Source organism: Melopsittacus undulatus, chromosome 5 (genome assembly GCF_012275295.1).
Source record: "Melopsittacus undulatus isolate bMelUnd1 chromosome 5, bMelUnd1.mat.Z, whole genome shotgun sequence".
NCBI classification, from domain to species: domain Eukaryota; kingdom Metazoa; phylum Chordata; class Aves; order Psittaciformes; family Psittaculidae; genus Melopsittacus; species Melopsittacus undulatus.
Window position 1 is genome coordinate 60,907,316 of NC_047531.1, and position 16,766 is coordinate 60,924,081.

The 16,766-nt window shown below is 42.8% G+C and overlaps 1 protein-coding gene across 1 annotated transcript in view; it reads right to left on the reverse strand.

Annotated features, from left to right (window-relative positions):
• PLXNC1 (plexin C1) overlaps positions 1-16,766 on the reverse strand; it is a 72,262-nt gene that overhangs the window by 4,446 nt on the left and 51,050 nt on the right. The window contains exons 22-30 of the mRNA XM_031043726.2: positions 11,659-11,836; positions 10,548-10,651; positions 6,181-6,235; positions 5,080-5,111; positions 4,884-4,991; positions 2,954-3,117; positions 2,548-2,695; positions 602-742; positions 438-512 (exon numbers count right to left, since the gene is read on the reverse strand). Of these exons, the coding sequence (XP_030899586.2) occupies positions 438-512; positions 602-742; positions 2,548-2,695; positions 2,954-3,117; positions 4,884-4,991; positions 5,080-5,111; positions 6,181-6,235; positions 10,548-10,651; positions 11,659-11,836 (1,005 nt within the window). The remainder of the gene's footprint in view (positions 1-437; positions 513-601; positions 743-2,547; positions 2,696-2,953; positions 3,118-4,883; positions 4,992-5,079; positions 5,112-6,180; positions 6,236-10,547; positions 10,652-11,658; positions 11,837-16,766) is intronic.

A 16,766-nucleotide genomic window follows, 5' to 3' on the forward strand; every position in this document is an offset into this window, starting at 1 on the left:
GGGTGTTTGTACTGACTATTAAACTGAGATTCCTGGTGTCTGATTTCTGAATCTCCAGGGAAATGGAGCACATGCACAGGAGCTGTGACAGGCGTTAGCAGATACCCTGCAAACACAGTGCAACAGGAAGTCTAGGCTTACATAGGAACTTTCTCAAAACTGCAGAGAGGATTTTGCTGCTGCCATCTCTGTGAAACGCACTGTCACAGTTAAGGTGCATTTACAAACCTTTGGCCTGTGACCACTCCAAGAGGTGGGGGCTCCAGCCACTGTGGGGGCTGCTCAGCAGGAGGAGCAGCCTCAGCTGCACCACTGAGGGGCTATCTGGAGTGGCACTCAGTGGCTCACACAGGCCAGCTTCTTGTCAAGTCCGACTTTCAAGCCTGAGATAGCAAGTTGACATTAAAGGGTCAAGCAGGAATAGGAGACGTGCTTACCTCCTCGTGGTACTTCGCTATGTATCTGTAGATTTCATTCAAGGCCACATTCTCATTAAATTCATTTTCATGTTTCTAAAACACAAAACAGCTCTGGTCAGACAGTTCTCCTTTTTAAAAACCTTACCATGAAAGAAAATGAAGGTGCTGCTTCTCAGCCATACCTTAGATTCCTGAGTTAGAAATTCTTCAACCTCTGAAGTGGTCAGTGGAGGCAGATCCCTGATGGCTTTATAGTATGCTTTTACTTCTTCCTTGTAGTGTGGAATGTCCTTAGCGTAGAGAAGCTTATTTGTTGGTGCTTCCTTAAAAGAAAATATTTGAAGCTTTGTCAGTTTTCACAGCACAGATTTCCTAAGGTTCCACCTCCACACAGATAATTGCATCTAATTGTGTCTGTTCTCTGTGTGACTCATTTCTCTTTGCAGTGGTTATATGCAAGGAATCAAGGTTGAAATAAAGATGAACCACAGACGCAGGACCTCAGGAATAGTGCACTGTATTTCATGACACCTGCCATATAATTATTTCTATTGACATCAGGACTGATGAACATTTGTCCCTTAGATATATTTTTCATTCTTTCTTCCTCCTCACTGCTCCTCAGACCTGAAAAACTGTGAAAGCTGAACCAAAGGGCTTGGGGCTGACACCTGAATTGACACACAGGATACAGCAGTGCTGGGGAAAGTTCCCCTAGGGTAACGTGTCAGATCCTGTCACAGCAGAGGATCACCTCAAACTCTGTGGTCCCTACTACTCCTTTCACTCAGGGCTTCACAAGCACAGAGAGCTGACTGCCAGGCATGCACAGCCAAAAGGACTGTTTTTTTTCCCCAGGGCTTCAGCAGCTCAGGTCAGCACAGACCTACCGGTTAGCTTTGGGCTCATCTGAGGAAGTGCATGCTGATGTTTGTGGTAGGAGCTGGAGCACCACCTGGAAACCATGTTTTCAGAATGTAAAAGTGGGGGCTGGTAGTTTCCTGTTGCTGCTCCAGTTTAAATTCTAACAGATGACACAGCCATGTGATACCTTGTCACTACTGTTTCCACCATGTGATGAAATGATTTAAATATTTGTTTTCCAAGTGTCTACAGGCTTTTAAGGTAAAAGGCTGAAAATCATGAAAGTAAATACATTTTAGTAGTAAAAAGCCACAGGATGTTTACTGCATTACAAACCTTTATGAGGTTTCAGCATCCCTTTACAAATGGCTAAGGGGAACTGTTGTATCAACAGTACTTGACAATGGATGTTCAGCACAAACCTAACAGAGCATGCTCATTTGCAGCTTTTGCATTAAGTGATGTGATTAGTTTTAATTCATTACACTTCACTCCTAAAGTAAGATAAATGTGCACATTATTTGTTATTTAACAGATGAGCAGTTGGTTCAGATCACACAAAATCAGTCCATTTTTATAGACATATTTTTAAGATAAAGGAATCTCTAGCCTGTATTTCTTGGTAGCATGAACCTGAACAAATGCTTCCTGCTGTGGTCCAAAGAAAAGAAAAATACCCTTGGGAAAAATGAAGTATTTCTGACCCCTGGAGTTCTGGACAATGTACTAGAGAACTTCTGAATGTAAGATTTCTGGACTTGTTACTCCAGCAAATAATTTTGCATATAAAAGGGAGCAGCTAATACATGTGAAAGGAACTGTTTCAAACTTCAGAGCTCTTTCAAGTATTCTTATAGCTGCCAGGAGCTTACTATGTGTGCTTCCTGCACATTGGTGTGCAGCAGACAAAATCTGGACTAATCAAATAATGGTAATACTTCCTAGACCTCTGCTTAAAAATTCTTTAAAACTTCATTAAGATCTTCCCATTTCCACCCTCTTCCACATATTCTATAAACACACTGTGCAGAAACTAACTGCAGAGAAGACAAGCAGCAGTTGTAAGTAAGGCATTCTAGTAGCTCTATCTGTTCACTCCAGTGAATTCTTCAAAGTCTTATGAGAAGGAGCAACAAAGAATGGAAACTCAGCTTAAACCAGACAATTCTGCCCCCAGTGTCAGCAGATCCATCTCCTGAATCATTATACAGTTGAAAAAGACATTGATTGAGAAGTTAGCAAAAGAATAGTAGGGTAGCATTACCTTCCCCAGTGTCTGTTCAGCTAGAGAAAAGGCATCCATGAAAGCTTGTGCAATTACAGACAAACAGCCATCTATATGTGAAGTCTTCTTAATATCAAAGACAAACTGGGGATTCTTCAGTATGTTCACCCAGAAGCGAAGAGGAAGGCTAGACAGAGAAAGAACAAGCATGTTTAAAATTAACAGCTCAGGTAACACACAGCTGCTTTAAAATGGTGTTTTAATTACACTGCACTCATGGAAAGAAGCACATTTCTGGTCTGCCTATTCATGTTAAAAAAGGGATCAGGGAGAAAAGGGAGCAAGCAGGGAGCACACACATCAGTCAGCCAGCTTTCCATCTTTAAATAAGGTTCTCAACCTGCAGGTACTTCAAAGGGTGCATGCACTCCTGCGTGTATCATACCTGTTGGTTTTCCATATGTGGACCACATCAGGGTCAGTAATTTTTTTGCTCTCAGCTTGGGCATCCAGAAAGTCAAAAAAATACTTGATGGCAACTGGTGCTTTATTATTGGGTAAACTCCAAATGCTCCTGAAGAGCTTTTCAACAACTGAATGAATTGCAACCTGAAAAGTAACAAAAGGAACAGTGCTACTGTTACAAAAGCAAAGAACTGATTTCTTGTCTCGGGGCACTGAGCATGCCCCATGGTAACCACACAGAGGAACTATAATATGCCTGTGGCAAACACCAAGCCCAGGGATTACTGGTAAACAGGAGAGTCAATACCAAAAAAGAAATCACAAATACACCATAATGAGGTGCTTTCACGTGTCACACACCCTATCACTTTACCAACATGAGAACTGTGGTGAACTCTGTGATAAATTGTAGGTGGAAGGAATCACTCATTACATCAAAGACATCAACTCTTCAGATGCTGTGGGCACCATTGCTAAAGGCATTTGGAACTTGTGACTTGAAGTAAAAGGGAGGTGAGCGAAAGTTTAACCAGTTTTCTGGGGCACTGGTCTTCATGGTGCCATCTGTGACACATGTTGAACACGTGATCATCAACACTTCACAGCCAAGTGACTGTGGTGCTTGATCTAATTCAGGAATAACAGCTTTGGCTGGCATATAGAGACACTAGTATTAGAGAGAAGAACTGAAAAAAATGGGCATTTCTGATCCACAAATGAAGCTATTTGGTTCAGAAATGGAAGGATTTGGTTGCTCATCAAAGAGTATAGGTAGAGACAAACAAACACTGTTTTGTGTTTTCTTCTTCTTCACATCTATTCTGAAGCTCCGTCTTCTCTCAGCAAGTAGGATTCAAGTGTACCCCAGGGCCTTGATGTGCTACTGGCCAGTTCATTTCATGTTACAAACTCTTCAATTGCTTCTGTGTGCATGTATGGATGAGACAGAGACATAGCTCTATGCAATTTCATTTAGTGCAGTGTGCATCATGGGTGGAATTTCGCAGTGAGGATATCACAGCACTGTTGTTTGGAGCATTATTTTACTTTGGAGAATGAAATTATTAACTCAAAACTTTTTAAAAGGGCTGTTTCCTAAGAGCCTGATCTTCTGTACTCCAGTCTTCCATGATATTTCTGGTTTACTCCAGCAGTACCTAAGGGCTTATGTTAGTTTCCACAGCTAATGAGAAATGACCAGTCTGAAATAATGATTGATAGATTTTTAAATGCAAGGCAGCCATAATTACCACCCCTTCTGGCCTCTGGTATCACACAGCTCTCAGTGTTGTACACTGATTAATATTTTAACATACTCTTGCAAAGAGTTTTATAACCCTTTTGAGTAAGTCAGAAACTGAGGCAGTGAGCAGGGTTACTCCTAAAAAAATGTGCATTGTATAAATTAGGTAATCGTATTATGAATCCTAAGGACCTTGCTTTTAAAATTAATCTAGTCTCTTTGGATGCTTAATTTGAGACCCTAGAAGATTTAATTTCATGAGCAGTACTTTGTGAAACTCAGGTCTTGGAAGCTGTCTCTAAGCTGGGCAAATTCTAGTAGAAAGTCAGGAGACTGTTGACTCTAAACTGTCTCTCCAGAAGGGACTGTTCATATCCCATGAGACCCATTGGCAAAATTCACTCTCTATAAGCTCAATAACTATCTTTTTTCTTCAGCCTGAGGAGAAAGGTTGTGCTTACTGAGCAGGTAGTGTGAGTAGTGGGCAGTGTTAGAACTCTAGCATTAGAAAATGTGTTTGTCTTTGCGAATGGTCACAATTCATATGTAGCACAGTGTTACACATAGAGGAAGTTGCATTATCTCTGCTTTAATTTCTATTTCTGTTGGGGCAAACTAGCCAAGCCTAACATCAGCCCTTCTTCAAAACAAGGCCATTAAAGTTTACCTTGGTTGACAGAAGCTTTGTCAGGTACATTTCTTTCACTTTGAATTTTTGCTTTCCCTTGTGACCTGCTCCTTTCACATCTTTGTTTGCTTCGGAGTCTGGTAAAATCTGTCGTGAAGTGATTAAAGAGATTACACAGATACAAATACAGCTTAGTATAAAATCCCCCACTTAACAGTGTAATGACAGAACTCACCAAATGACAGTGTTCATCAGAGTAGTCCACATCTAAACAACAGAAAGCAGAGAGTAAACAGGCATTAATGAAACACACAGCTACAAGCTTGTGAATGCTGCTGGACTCTGGGCTGTTCATGACAGGACGCCAAGCAAGCAGGCTCAGCGTCATGCTTTCCTGCCTGCCGTGTGGGAAAGCCTCTGAGAAACACACCTTGCTCACCTCCCCAGTGCCAGCCTGTAGCTCTGACCACTAAGCTAGGGCATCATCATCTGCTGCTGGAGTAAGCTGGCAGCAAATTGCAGCTCCTCTGAAAGGAGGACAACAGATAGCACATGAGATGACTGCACTGCTTTAGTCTAAGAGTACTCTGTGCAGGCAGGCTGAGGTCAGGCTTGAAAGCAATGGCTGAGGACAGTCCTTTTCTTGCTGAGGGAGAGAGCAATGCCATCCCAATGACTTGCACCTCAGGGACACATCTCTCCTAACTTCAGATGTCCACTTCAGTGGTGAATTACACACTAGGAGTGTCTGTTTCCCCCCAAGGGCTAAAGAAAGTACACCTTCCCAAAGTCACAACTGGGGTGGGAGCAACCAGCATCACAGGGGTTGGTGAGATGAACTGACCCCTTGTAAGCACCCTGTAACTCCTGACCTGCTGTTGAGACAGCAGAGTAAAAGCTTTCAGAAACACAGTCAGGAGAATAAGGAAAGCTCCAAAACTGTATTTTTCTGTTATGTCTGTCTCTGGACAGCACACCACTATATCCATGATGCACACCACCAGGCACTGAAGCAGGTCATGTTCCCTGTGTTGGTCTTGTCAGTGCCACTTGTGCTTCCCTGTCCTGCTTTCCAGCCTGAGTCTGTATCTTTAAGTATTTCAAGATTCATTTGCTGACAACTGTAAGTCTTTCTGTCCTTTACTCTTCCCACTACCCCTGTGCCTGCCACACACCCAGAGCCAGGGTAACATGGCTCATCATTTGGTTCAGCTGTATCAAAGTACCATTTTTTCTGACCTCCTACTGACTAAGATACAAACTGCCGCAGCTCAACTCTCTGCATTCCCAGCCCATTCTCTGCACATGATTAAACAAGTTGCAGTTCCTTTGTTACCTGATCGGGTAGTCACCTTCTTTTTAAAGACTTTTATGGTTGCTCCATTTGAAATCTGAAAGCAAAAACCAAACACATCACACTAAAACAGAAGAATTCACAAAGTCCTCGGTTTCATTTCCTCTGTACCTCAGTCTGCGGCAGTGCAGAGCATGCCAGCCTGCTTCGCTCTCCCCATGGTGTGTACAGCTCTCAGCAGGCAGCCAGGGCTGCAGTTTGACAGCCTTACCTGGCCAGGCATGCAGGCAGCTCTTCCAGCAAACCGGCCTCTAACACCTTTCTCTTTCTTTGTTTTTTCTGGTTCAGCCCCCACTTGGACGTTTTCATTTGCACACGCTGCTTTGTGCTGCTTCTACAGATTGCCCTGATTGAATTCTCCGGCTCCAGAGCAATAGGATCTTACAGGAAGGTGAGGAAGGGAGGGCAACACAAGGATGGTTTCTCTTCTGGCCCCCTTTCTTTCAGCTCAGTCCATTCCCTCCATGCCCTATGGAGGGGCCATGTTGAGGGTCCAGCCTGGTGCTCCCAACTATTTTCAAAATCAGCAAAATACTTACGCCCTGTGCACTGTAAGGTCAAGATCCGAACCCCTCCTTCCCTCCTCCCTGAATGTACACTGCTGCCAGGATAGTAACTATTATCTTTAAAAGAAACTGACAAGTCATGCTTTTATTATCAGAGTCACACAAAACCAGCTCCTACTGAGAACGACACCACTGCTCTGCTGGCAAATGCTGCATTTTGCCAAGTGCTGTGTACTTCCCTCTATAATTACAAAAAACACTGGCCAGTCCTAGGAAGGGATCTCTGCCAAGATAATTTAAGTGTTTTTTAAACCCTGGCAGCCAGCCTGGTGGAAGAAACCAGTTTTAACATTAAGATACTCTATCAAGAGCTGTGTCTCGCACCAAAGAAATCTGCACTTACACTTGCTCCTGGAAAGTGAATGCAATCTATTTTATGACTTTTTACAGGGTTTCTGTTTATCACAGTGTTCCAAGAGCTCTTTCAGATAACACAGAGTGCTTTAAAACACACTACAAGTGAGAATATGCTCTAAGTCTGGCTTGTGACGTAACACAAACCCAGAGAGTCTTCCTACATGGCCCTGAAGATAGGTAAACAGGAACACAGCTACCCAGCAGCTCACCCTATCCCACAGCAATGTGGGCAATATGCACCCTCCACTCCCTCTCCAAGAAGCAGGAGAGCAGCTTGATGCTGAAATGTGTTGGCTCCTGTCCTGAGGGAGACAGGCAGAGCTCAGTGGGAGAACTGTGCTTCCCTCCAGGAACCAGAGGCGTTGGTACAGTGCAGCCATGATCCCAGCCCCCACTTCCGGTTTTATTTCTGGGATAAATTATGCTCTTAGCATTGAGCAGAATACACTTTCCCTTCCCTATCACTGCTGCAGCAGCCATACTTGCTGTTTCTTTCAGTATGAGCCAATTAAACAAAAAAATAGCTCTTCTTTTCATGTCCTGCTGCCTTTATCACTTTCATGGTGGGCTGCTCCCATGGGCACCTCAAAACATCTTTACTTTGTCAGGCGTGTTACTGAGGGGGAAAAACAGGGAGGGGGGAGATCTGTTCAGATCCATACAACATGGAGTACTGCTGGTTTGCAAAACAGAAGATGCAGTAGTGTGGCTCTACCCCTCTTCCTTGTTCTCCAGGCCTGCTGTCCTCCCTGTAATTCATTTCTTGTCAGTGAGCTCCCTGGATCATTCAGATTTGATATCTGGGGCTGTGCCTACTCCTGGAAAATGCAACGTAGATACAGATTGAGAAATGGACCTCTGACTTGGAAAGCAGATCTGAAAGTGGTTCTCTAGCTCTCTTCTCATGTGGGAAATACGACATCATGATAATCAGCAACTTTCTTGTCAAGGCCTGTGGTCATTCTCAGGCAAATAGTGCAGACCTCATAAATAATCACATCAGTAACCCTACCAGGAGCAAAAAAGTTAGAACAAATGGAGTACATAAGTCAGAAACACATGAAAGTCCAATAAGAGTACAGCGGATTTGGTTCCCCTTAGAAACACTACACAAAAACGCAAGCATCCACTACCTGAACACTTTAAAATTAGTATAGAAACTAAGTCTGCTTTTTCTGGAGTGACTGGTGATGCTGGGACCTTTACAGCACATCCCTCATGCTCCAGTGCCTTAAAAAGATTTGAGGGTACTTCCCAGTTTCAAAAACCTGGTTCCTTTCTAACATTAAAGTCTAGCAAATAAAAGGAAAAAATCAGGCTTGCAACAAAACTCAAGCAGTGTTGAAATGTAAGTTGGAATTTCTTCAGGCAATATTACTACCCTCATACTGTGCATGAAATGTTCCTTTGTCATGCTAACTGGACACCTGTACACCCCTTTTTGTATTAATATGCATACATACAAGAAAATAAACTATATACGGTAATGGCTGACACTTGCCACTACGTCACTGCCTAAAATGTCACCAAGCTTCTGCCTAACACGTATATGATTTTGTCAGTTTCAGAAGAAGTGAACTAAAATATCTAAGAGACAGATACCCAGCACAATTCCCATGAGGCAGCTGCTAACCTATAATTAGTGTAGTTACAGCTTTGCAAGAACAGCTGAGCCTCCAACCTAACTTGCATCTGCCTGCAGAAACCTTAGATGAAAACAAGGGCTGGGACAAAGATACCCAGGGATGTCACTGACCAGCTGGAGCAGACCCATTTGTTGTGAGGAATGCCTTTGACCATGGCATTGGCATGAGCTCAGGAAATGCAAAAAGCTGCCTGGTAAAATCAGGGAGCAAGTACTTGCAACAGCTGCCTGTAGTAAAGAGGGTGGGTACTACCACATTAGACAGAAGTTCAGATATCTAATCAGGTTCAGATCTACTTTGACCTTTACTGCAATGTTTTCATACAGAGTGGAGGAAGTCCCACATTAATATATAGACAAGATTCAAGAGAGGCACAGGACAAGCTGTACTTAAGACACTGGATGGTACTGGATGTACTTAAGACACTGCCCCTCTACTCTGCTCTCGTGAGACCTCACTCGGAGTATTGTGTGCAGTTCTGGTGCCCTCAACATAGAAAGGACATGGAACTGTTAGAACAAGTCCAGAGGAGTCCACGAGGATGATCAGGGGACTGGAGCACCTCCCATATGAAGACAGGCTGAGAAAGTTGGGGCTGTTCATCCTGGAGAAGAGAAGGCTGCGTGGAGAGCTCATAGCAGCCTTCCAGTATCTGAAGGGGGCCTACAGGGATGCTGGGGAGGGACTATTCATTTGGGACTGTAGTGATAGGACAAGGGGTAACGGATTGAAACTTAAACAGCAGAGGTTTACACTGGATATAAGGAAGAAATTCTTTACTGTTAGGGTGGTGAGGTACTGGAATGGGTTGCCCAGGGAGGTAGTGAATGCTCCATCCCTGGCAGTGTTCAAGGCCAGGTTGGATGAAGCCTTGGGTGACATGGTTTAGTGTGAGGTGTCCCTGCCCATGGCAGGGGGGTTGGAACTAGATGATCTTGAGGTCCTTTCCAATCCTAACTATTCTATGATTCTATGATGGTGACTCAGAACACCTGGGTTCAGTGCTCCCTCACTGAAAGGTAAGGAAAGCAAAAATGCTTCCAGAAATCTGTCTGTCAAGTGACTCCAAATGTTCCTGCTCCAGCTCTGAGCAGCCCTGTGCTTGTAGCTTGAGCAGCCACAAGCTTGAGCTAGTAGCTCAAGCTACAAGCAGTCCTGCTAGGAGCCCCTGTTTCTCTCTGTGGATGGCAGTGTGTTTGCTCACACAGAGAGCAATGTGTTCAAGGCTGGCTCAGGTTTCTCAACACCATACTGCATTGCATGGCACACATATACACTCATGAGAAAAACTTCTAACTAAATAAAAATTGACTATGTGTTGAGCCAGACTTTCAGATTCAACGAGGCATAAAGATGTTCACTAAAAGCACTCAGCATGCTAACCTAATTTCTAAAATCTATATGTGAGCATCAAAATGTGAGCTCCCATATCATCTGAGAGCAATCATCTGCTGAACATGCTACCTCAGCCCATCACCCTCTATTTTGACTAGTGTCAGTTGAAACACCTTAGATGGGCAACTGAAATGCTCAACAGCAGTAACAGTTTACCTGGTATGCTTGAACCAAACAACCCTGCAGCAGGCAAACCTCTGAAAACTAACAGAGACCATATGACTCATTGGCAAGAAAGTTGTGCGTCACAGAGCTCTTTCCTTCTGTGGGCGATGCTCAGCTGTCTCTTCAACAGTTTGATGCATCAAGATACTTCCGTGCAGACAGCATTTTGGAGCTGGGGAGAAGCTGCTTCTCAATTCATTGGCATGGCTTCCATGCTTACCTCGTAATGACCGATGGTATTTAGCTTTCTTATCCCATCCTCCATCACCTCAGAGGAACCATCAATATCTAACAGTTCTCTTTGCTGCTCCTCAGACACCAGTTCTGCAGTACGACAGCAACAGAAAACAATTACATTCTAATGGCATTCTCACTGCACAGATGTTTGCAAAGAAAAACAACACCTAATTATTTTTGGACCAATGGCTCCCAACTGAGCTGTTTCTCTCTGTCCTTGTGCTAGGTCACACAAGATTGGTTTTCCACTCCCACACTACAGATTTGTTTTCTGGGATAACAGCCTGGGTGGCTTCCACCAGGCTACTGGTGCTTTGCTTTGTCTTGGTCAAGGCAGAGGTTTTGGAGGTGCTTTCATCTGATCTAGTTATTCTGTTGCACAAGTGTGCCTTGCTGTTATGGCCACATTGGGACCACAAGAAAGGTTTCACAAGCCACTGTGCAAGACTGTTAGATTTCCTGTTGGAGCATGTGGAAGCAACTTCAGGCTTTTATGTGACCTCGGGCTCCTGAAAACCCAACAAGAAATGATGGCTCAACTGATTTGCTGGAATGGCCTAATTTCCTTCTGTAGATACTGTATGTATCTTTATGAGTCACTTGTGAGCTATTATATAAACCTAATCTGGCTGTAAATAAACTATATTTTAGGTTCTCCTGATCAAGGGAAATGTAGGCCTGTTGGAAGGAATGGTGGGGAAGGAATGCTGGAGGGACAGCAGGTAGGGACTAAAGTACTTGATTATCATGACGCACCATCTAATTAACAGAATTTATCAACCAGCTGTATTGAGTTGGATGGACCACCTTACTTAACCCAGAAAAAGAACATATACATTACACGTGTTCAATAAATAACATGTTTGTCAACTGCATGCTCAAGTCCTTGCAGAAGTGAAGCAGATGCAGTTCCAGTGTTCTAAGTGGGAGTATAAATGATCTAGTATTTCCCTATAAATTCCTTACAAAAGCTACGTTCTGCCTAAACACTAGAAAAAAAGAAATGAAAACCAACAGTAGCAATTCCTAACAGGAAAACTTCACAGACAGACCAGTGAACACCATGAAAATACAACACAGTGACACTCCCTTACCAAGACCAATTTCATCCAGCTGAAGACCATAGAGAAAGCCATTCTTATTAAGGAAAGCCTGAAGGCTCTTCTCCTTGGCTTGGCCAATGGTGTCGCAGTCCAGAACATTAACTTGGATTGTCTGACAGGCATCTCCACTCTCATTTTCTGGGTTTTTTTCAAAGATAATGTTCACTGTCTGGAAAAAAACACGTCTGACTTACAGGGAACACGGGAAACCTACAAACTCCTGACAGCAAACTTGAGAGATTTGCAGCATACTTATTATTTAAGGTAATTCAAACAAAGATTGTGAAGGAATTGCACAATGAAGCATTTTAGAATTCCTTGCATCCAAAAGATCAAAGACACACAGTGATGTACTTTCTGTACATGAAAATACAAAACTGTATTTTGTGTTCTGCTTTTGTGCAAATGTATTTCAGCGAATTATCAACAAAATAAAAAAGACAGGAGACCAGGAAAAATTACAATGCATGTTCTAAAAAGAGCAGGTCTTTTATTTAAAATGAGTGCCTTAAAAGCAAAACTCTAAGCAACTACAGATCTGACAGGGTTGCCAAGTAAGTTGTCATGGTAAGCATGATTGATTTTGAGTGGAGAGGAAGCAGTGCTGAAATGTGTATTTACACCAGCAGATTATGCTGAGTGTCTTGTATCATACAAAAAAAATATACCTCCCTTGGAGACATCAGTGTCTGCATGCAGCCATGTCTCTAGAGGCAGGAGGGATAGGGCTACTGCAGAAGCAGAAGGAAAGGGAAAGCAAGCTTCAGCAGACAGAACCCAAAGTGGTCCAGATCTGCATCAAAAAGTGTGATTTATTGTGTTAGTTACCGGTGCAGGTCAAACACCCACACAACACAGCTACAACACCCCTGCCTTTAGCTCACAGCTGCTCTTAGCTGGGACACAACTCATCTGCTAGGCTGCACACAAGGTGAGTATGGGCTAGAGGAAGGTGCCAATGAGTCTGTGGGACCACCTCCAGGGAATGTTTTCAGTCAGGTTGTACTTCTTGTCAGACCAGGCAGATCAAAAGGCAGGGGAAAACACAGAACTGCTAGTGCAGGGCCTTGATAACCATCATTTGCAGTGCCACAAGCCTGCTCCTTGCAGAAAATCACACTTCAGCTACACAGATACTGCTGGAGGTGTCTTGGGGCAGAATTAAAACAAGTGTTTTAGGTGCTTTCACCTGACTACAAGCAGCAGAAGAAAATCTATATACTCAAACCATTTTGGCTGTTTGATACTTATGGTATAATCCGTATCTTTTGGGTGAAATGAGAGGACTGCAGGTATGACTCAGTGAAGGAGTGATTGTTAAAAGAGGAAGCAATGTAAAAATGTTTTTTTTTTCCCTGCTGTCATGTGAAGGAAAGAATTTCTATGCAGGTTGCTGCAGGGAAATCTTTTCTCTCTTAGAAAAATGGGTAGTTATTAACAGTTGTAAAATGCTATTTTCTGCTTTGCTACCCAGCAAAAGAGGAAACTACAACACACTGGTGGTGAAAAAGAGTAGTCCAATGAGACATAAACTAACTTTACTGTTCCTACAGAAGCAAAATGAGTATTAAAAACAGGGCTGCAAAATGATGATCAGGATTTAATAAAGACTATAGGATGTAACTGAAGTAACAGAGAATAACTTAATCAGGGCACCAAGATGTTTAATTGTGGAGAAAATGAGTCCATGGAAAGGACAGATGGAACAGAAGAAGATATGTGGGAATGGTGCCTGCACAAGGAGAGGCAGACTGGATGCCATGCCTCAGGTTGGGATTTCATGAAGAAAATTAGTAAAAAATATATTGGAACAGGAATGAGGGAGTCATGCTTGGTTAGGCCCACAGACCAGCTGAACAGACAGCAGTCCTGCCCTTGACTTCGACTGCCCTGAGGTCATGGTCTTCTAGGACAAAAACGTGGGCATGGACCAACTGTATTTTGTCTTTGAAAAACTCATTTGAATCAAAGTCCTTGTCTCTTCTAGTCTCCAAACTGATCTTTCTGGAGTAGCTACTCACACTTCGACTGATGTTGAACTGCCTTTACATCCTCGGAATCATTCCTTCCTTTGGTTGATCCTTTCCTTCTAACATTATTCCTGCACTGCAATATTCATGTAACTGCTTAATTTCCTCTTCCTTTCAGACTGTCAAGAGAAACTGTCTTTTTTTTCTGCTACATCTCATTTTCAGCACATGCTCTCACAGAGATCGCACATAAATGTGCTGCCTCTTCACTTATTAGCATGTGACAGTCCTCCCGTCCTCACTCAACTCACTGTAGGATGACAGGACTGTAAAAAGAGAGCAGCAGCCCTTTATGTAGGTGGAATACTAGCCATTTATGAACTCCTTAATCAAAAGTATCCACAATGTGAGGATAATAACAACACTTTACCACTCAAAGAGTGGTCAGATGGGAAGAAATATTTAAACACATAAAAGTCTCTAAACCAAGAGAGACAGTTTTGCTGATACGATTTCCTGCAGAAATTAATCTGAAGTGATGGAGCAATTGATGAGAAGCTAGGAGGACCAATTATTATAAAATCTTTCCTCTGCAGCTAAAGTTTTCATAAATCAGATTCAACCTGTCTGACAGCACAATCCTGACTCTGGAAACCGTTAATCAGAACCTGACAGTCACAATCACTGCATTTAGACACAAAGTGTAGCACTGAAAAAAGAATCAGAAATTACCGCAGAATTATGAAAGCGCTTTTATGATCAGCTCTGAAGGTCAGAAAGCATTTAAGAGGAATGACAGGAGAACACATGGAAATCACGAGGAAACATCATCAGGCCTTTTTTTGAGCTCTCTCACTTTGCAAAGGAAATGAAAATACAAGTCAACTTAGGGAAAGATTCAGGAGAAAATTACAGGACGTGTGGTTCAACCCAGTAACATCTCAAGCTGAGATCATGCACTCGAATTAGTGATTAGCAACACAAAGTCACTGTGCTCTTCAGCAAAGGCTTAAGATGGGTTGCAAGAACTGTTAAAGGCTACTCAAGGAGCACCAGGCAAGCATCTGCAACTACCTGTAAAGGAACAGTCTTGGAATCTTGCTAAAAGACAGGGGCAAATTTGAAAAAGCATGTTTTCCACTCTTGCAGGGGCAGAAATAATGACATTTGAAGCCATAGAATCATAGAATAGTTAGGATTGGAAAGGACCTCAAGATCATCTAGTCCCAACCCCCCTGCCATGGGCAGGGACACCTCACACTAAACCATATCACCCAAGGCTTCATCCAACTTGGTCTTGAACACTGCCAGGGATGGAGTATTCACAGCTTCCCTGGGCAACCCATTCCAGTACCTCACCACCCTAACAATAAAGAATTTCTTCCTTATATCCAGTTTTTCATATTTGTAGTTTTCTTGAAAATTAATTTCAAACAATTATTTATTTAGTAAAGCTATTAATAACCATAGAAGATACTAAATGAGATGTGGTTTAATAAAAAAATGTGATAATGCCATTATGTTTTTCCAAAAAAAAATCATCTGGGATTTTCAAGGGCTCTTACTCACTAGCCTGTTCTCTATTTAGCTGTGCATGTGAGCAAAGCAGTTTTCCATGTATCAGACAGACTCAAAAAACAAGAAAAACTTTTGACTGATAAAAGTTAGAGAATTTTAGGTGGAGACAGCACCATGATGTAGAACACAATGAAACTGCCTTAAACCTACCCCACTGTTTCCTAGACTATGAAATACAATGAACAGGAAAAATCAGATTGATTTTATGATCCTTCTGCAGCAGCCAGAGCAGAACACTTACCCATGAAGAGGTTATAGAACAGCTAACAAATTGGCATGAGAAAAAGTTACACAAGTTAAATGTAGGCTAGATAGGTACTATGCAAAGCAGGGGTTGTATTCTCCATGCTATCATGTGATACTGAATCTGTATTTAATTCAGAAGACTCTCCCGGAGCCAACATCTGCACTGCTGGCTTCCTAGCGAGGGCTGTTGTCTCATTTTCTGCTGACAAAAATCCCCATATGTCACATGCTTGTAGTAGCTTCTCTATCTCTCACAAAGCGTGCCTAATAATACCAGACATGGCGTCTTACTAGGAAATTGGGTTCCCTGTCTCTGCTTTACTCCCCTACAGCCCTCCCACTTCTTTTAACATCCTTAACTCATAAAGCAGCTGCACACTTTAAACAACCTTCCACCACGTGGCTTTGCTTCACTTTCAATAAAAGGCTGTTGGGGAACAGGTGAATTAGATCATTTCCTTCCGTCTAAAATGCAAACTCATTTCAGCAAAGAATTCAAGAGCCCCAATCCCTTTTTTAAAATAAGCAGCGACTGTTCAAACAAATGCCAAAGCTCCAAGTCTACCAAATGAAGAAGTCTCCCCTGGTTTTCCACAGGAAAGATGCCACTGAGAACTTCTCCCATGCCAGGCTGGCATTGTACAGCATTTCTATTTAAAATGAAACACTTTAGTGAAAGGCTAACACTTAGCTGTGCACTGCACTTCTTCATCAGTCATGGAGTGAATTATCCACCAAGGGTGCAGCTGCTTGTCTGCCTGTGAGAAAGCAGGCTTGCTTCCTCAGCCTGTGAAAAGGCTCCATGACACATCCAAGTCTCTTTCAAGGCAGTTTTATTTCTCAGTACTCAAATATAAGCACAGCATGAAACCAAACAGCTCCTCAGCTCATAGTGGACCAGTGCTTTCAGAAGCATCTTCCCTTCAATTCCTCTGCCTGAGTATTTAGTTCAGCAGCTCATCTCTCTTCAATATCTGACCCTTTCCAGCAGAGAGGGATAACAGCAGCAGGGTTTGCTGGTCCTGAGGTCTGTGGCCTTTTATAAAAAGGCATGGGGCCCAGCCAAGGGATAGCTCTGATACAATTCAAAACCAACATGTTTCTCAGTTCTCTTTTTTCTTTCCTACAAATGGCCTGAAATTTAGAAAATCTGTCCTGTCCTTCTTTCTTTCTCTATGTCCAGTGCTGCTTCCTTCTCCTGTCCCAAGATTTTATCTGCACAGTGTTTACGAGAAGGCCTGTGGATCTCCCCCTAATTTTTAGGAGCCTGTTTGTATCCTACTTGTACCGGTTTGAAACTGAAGT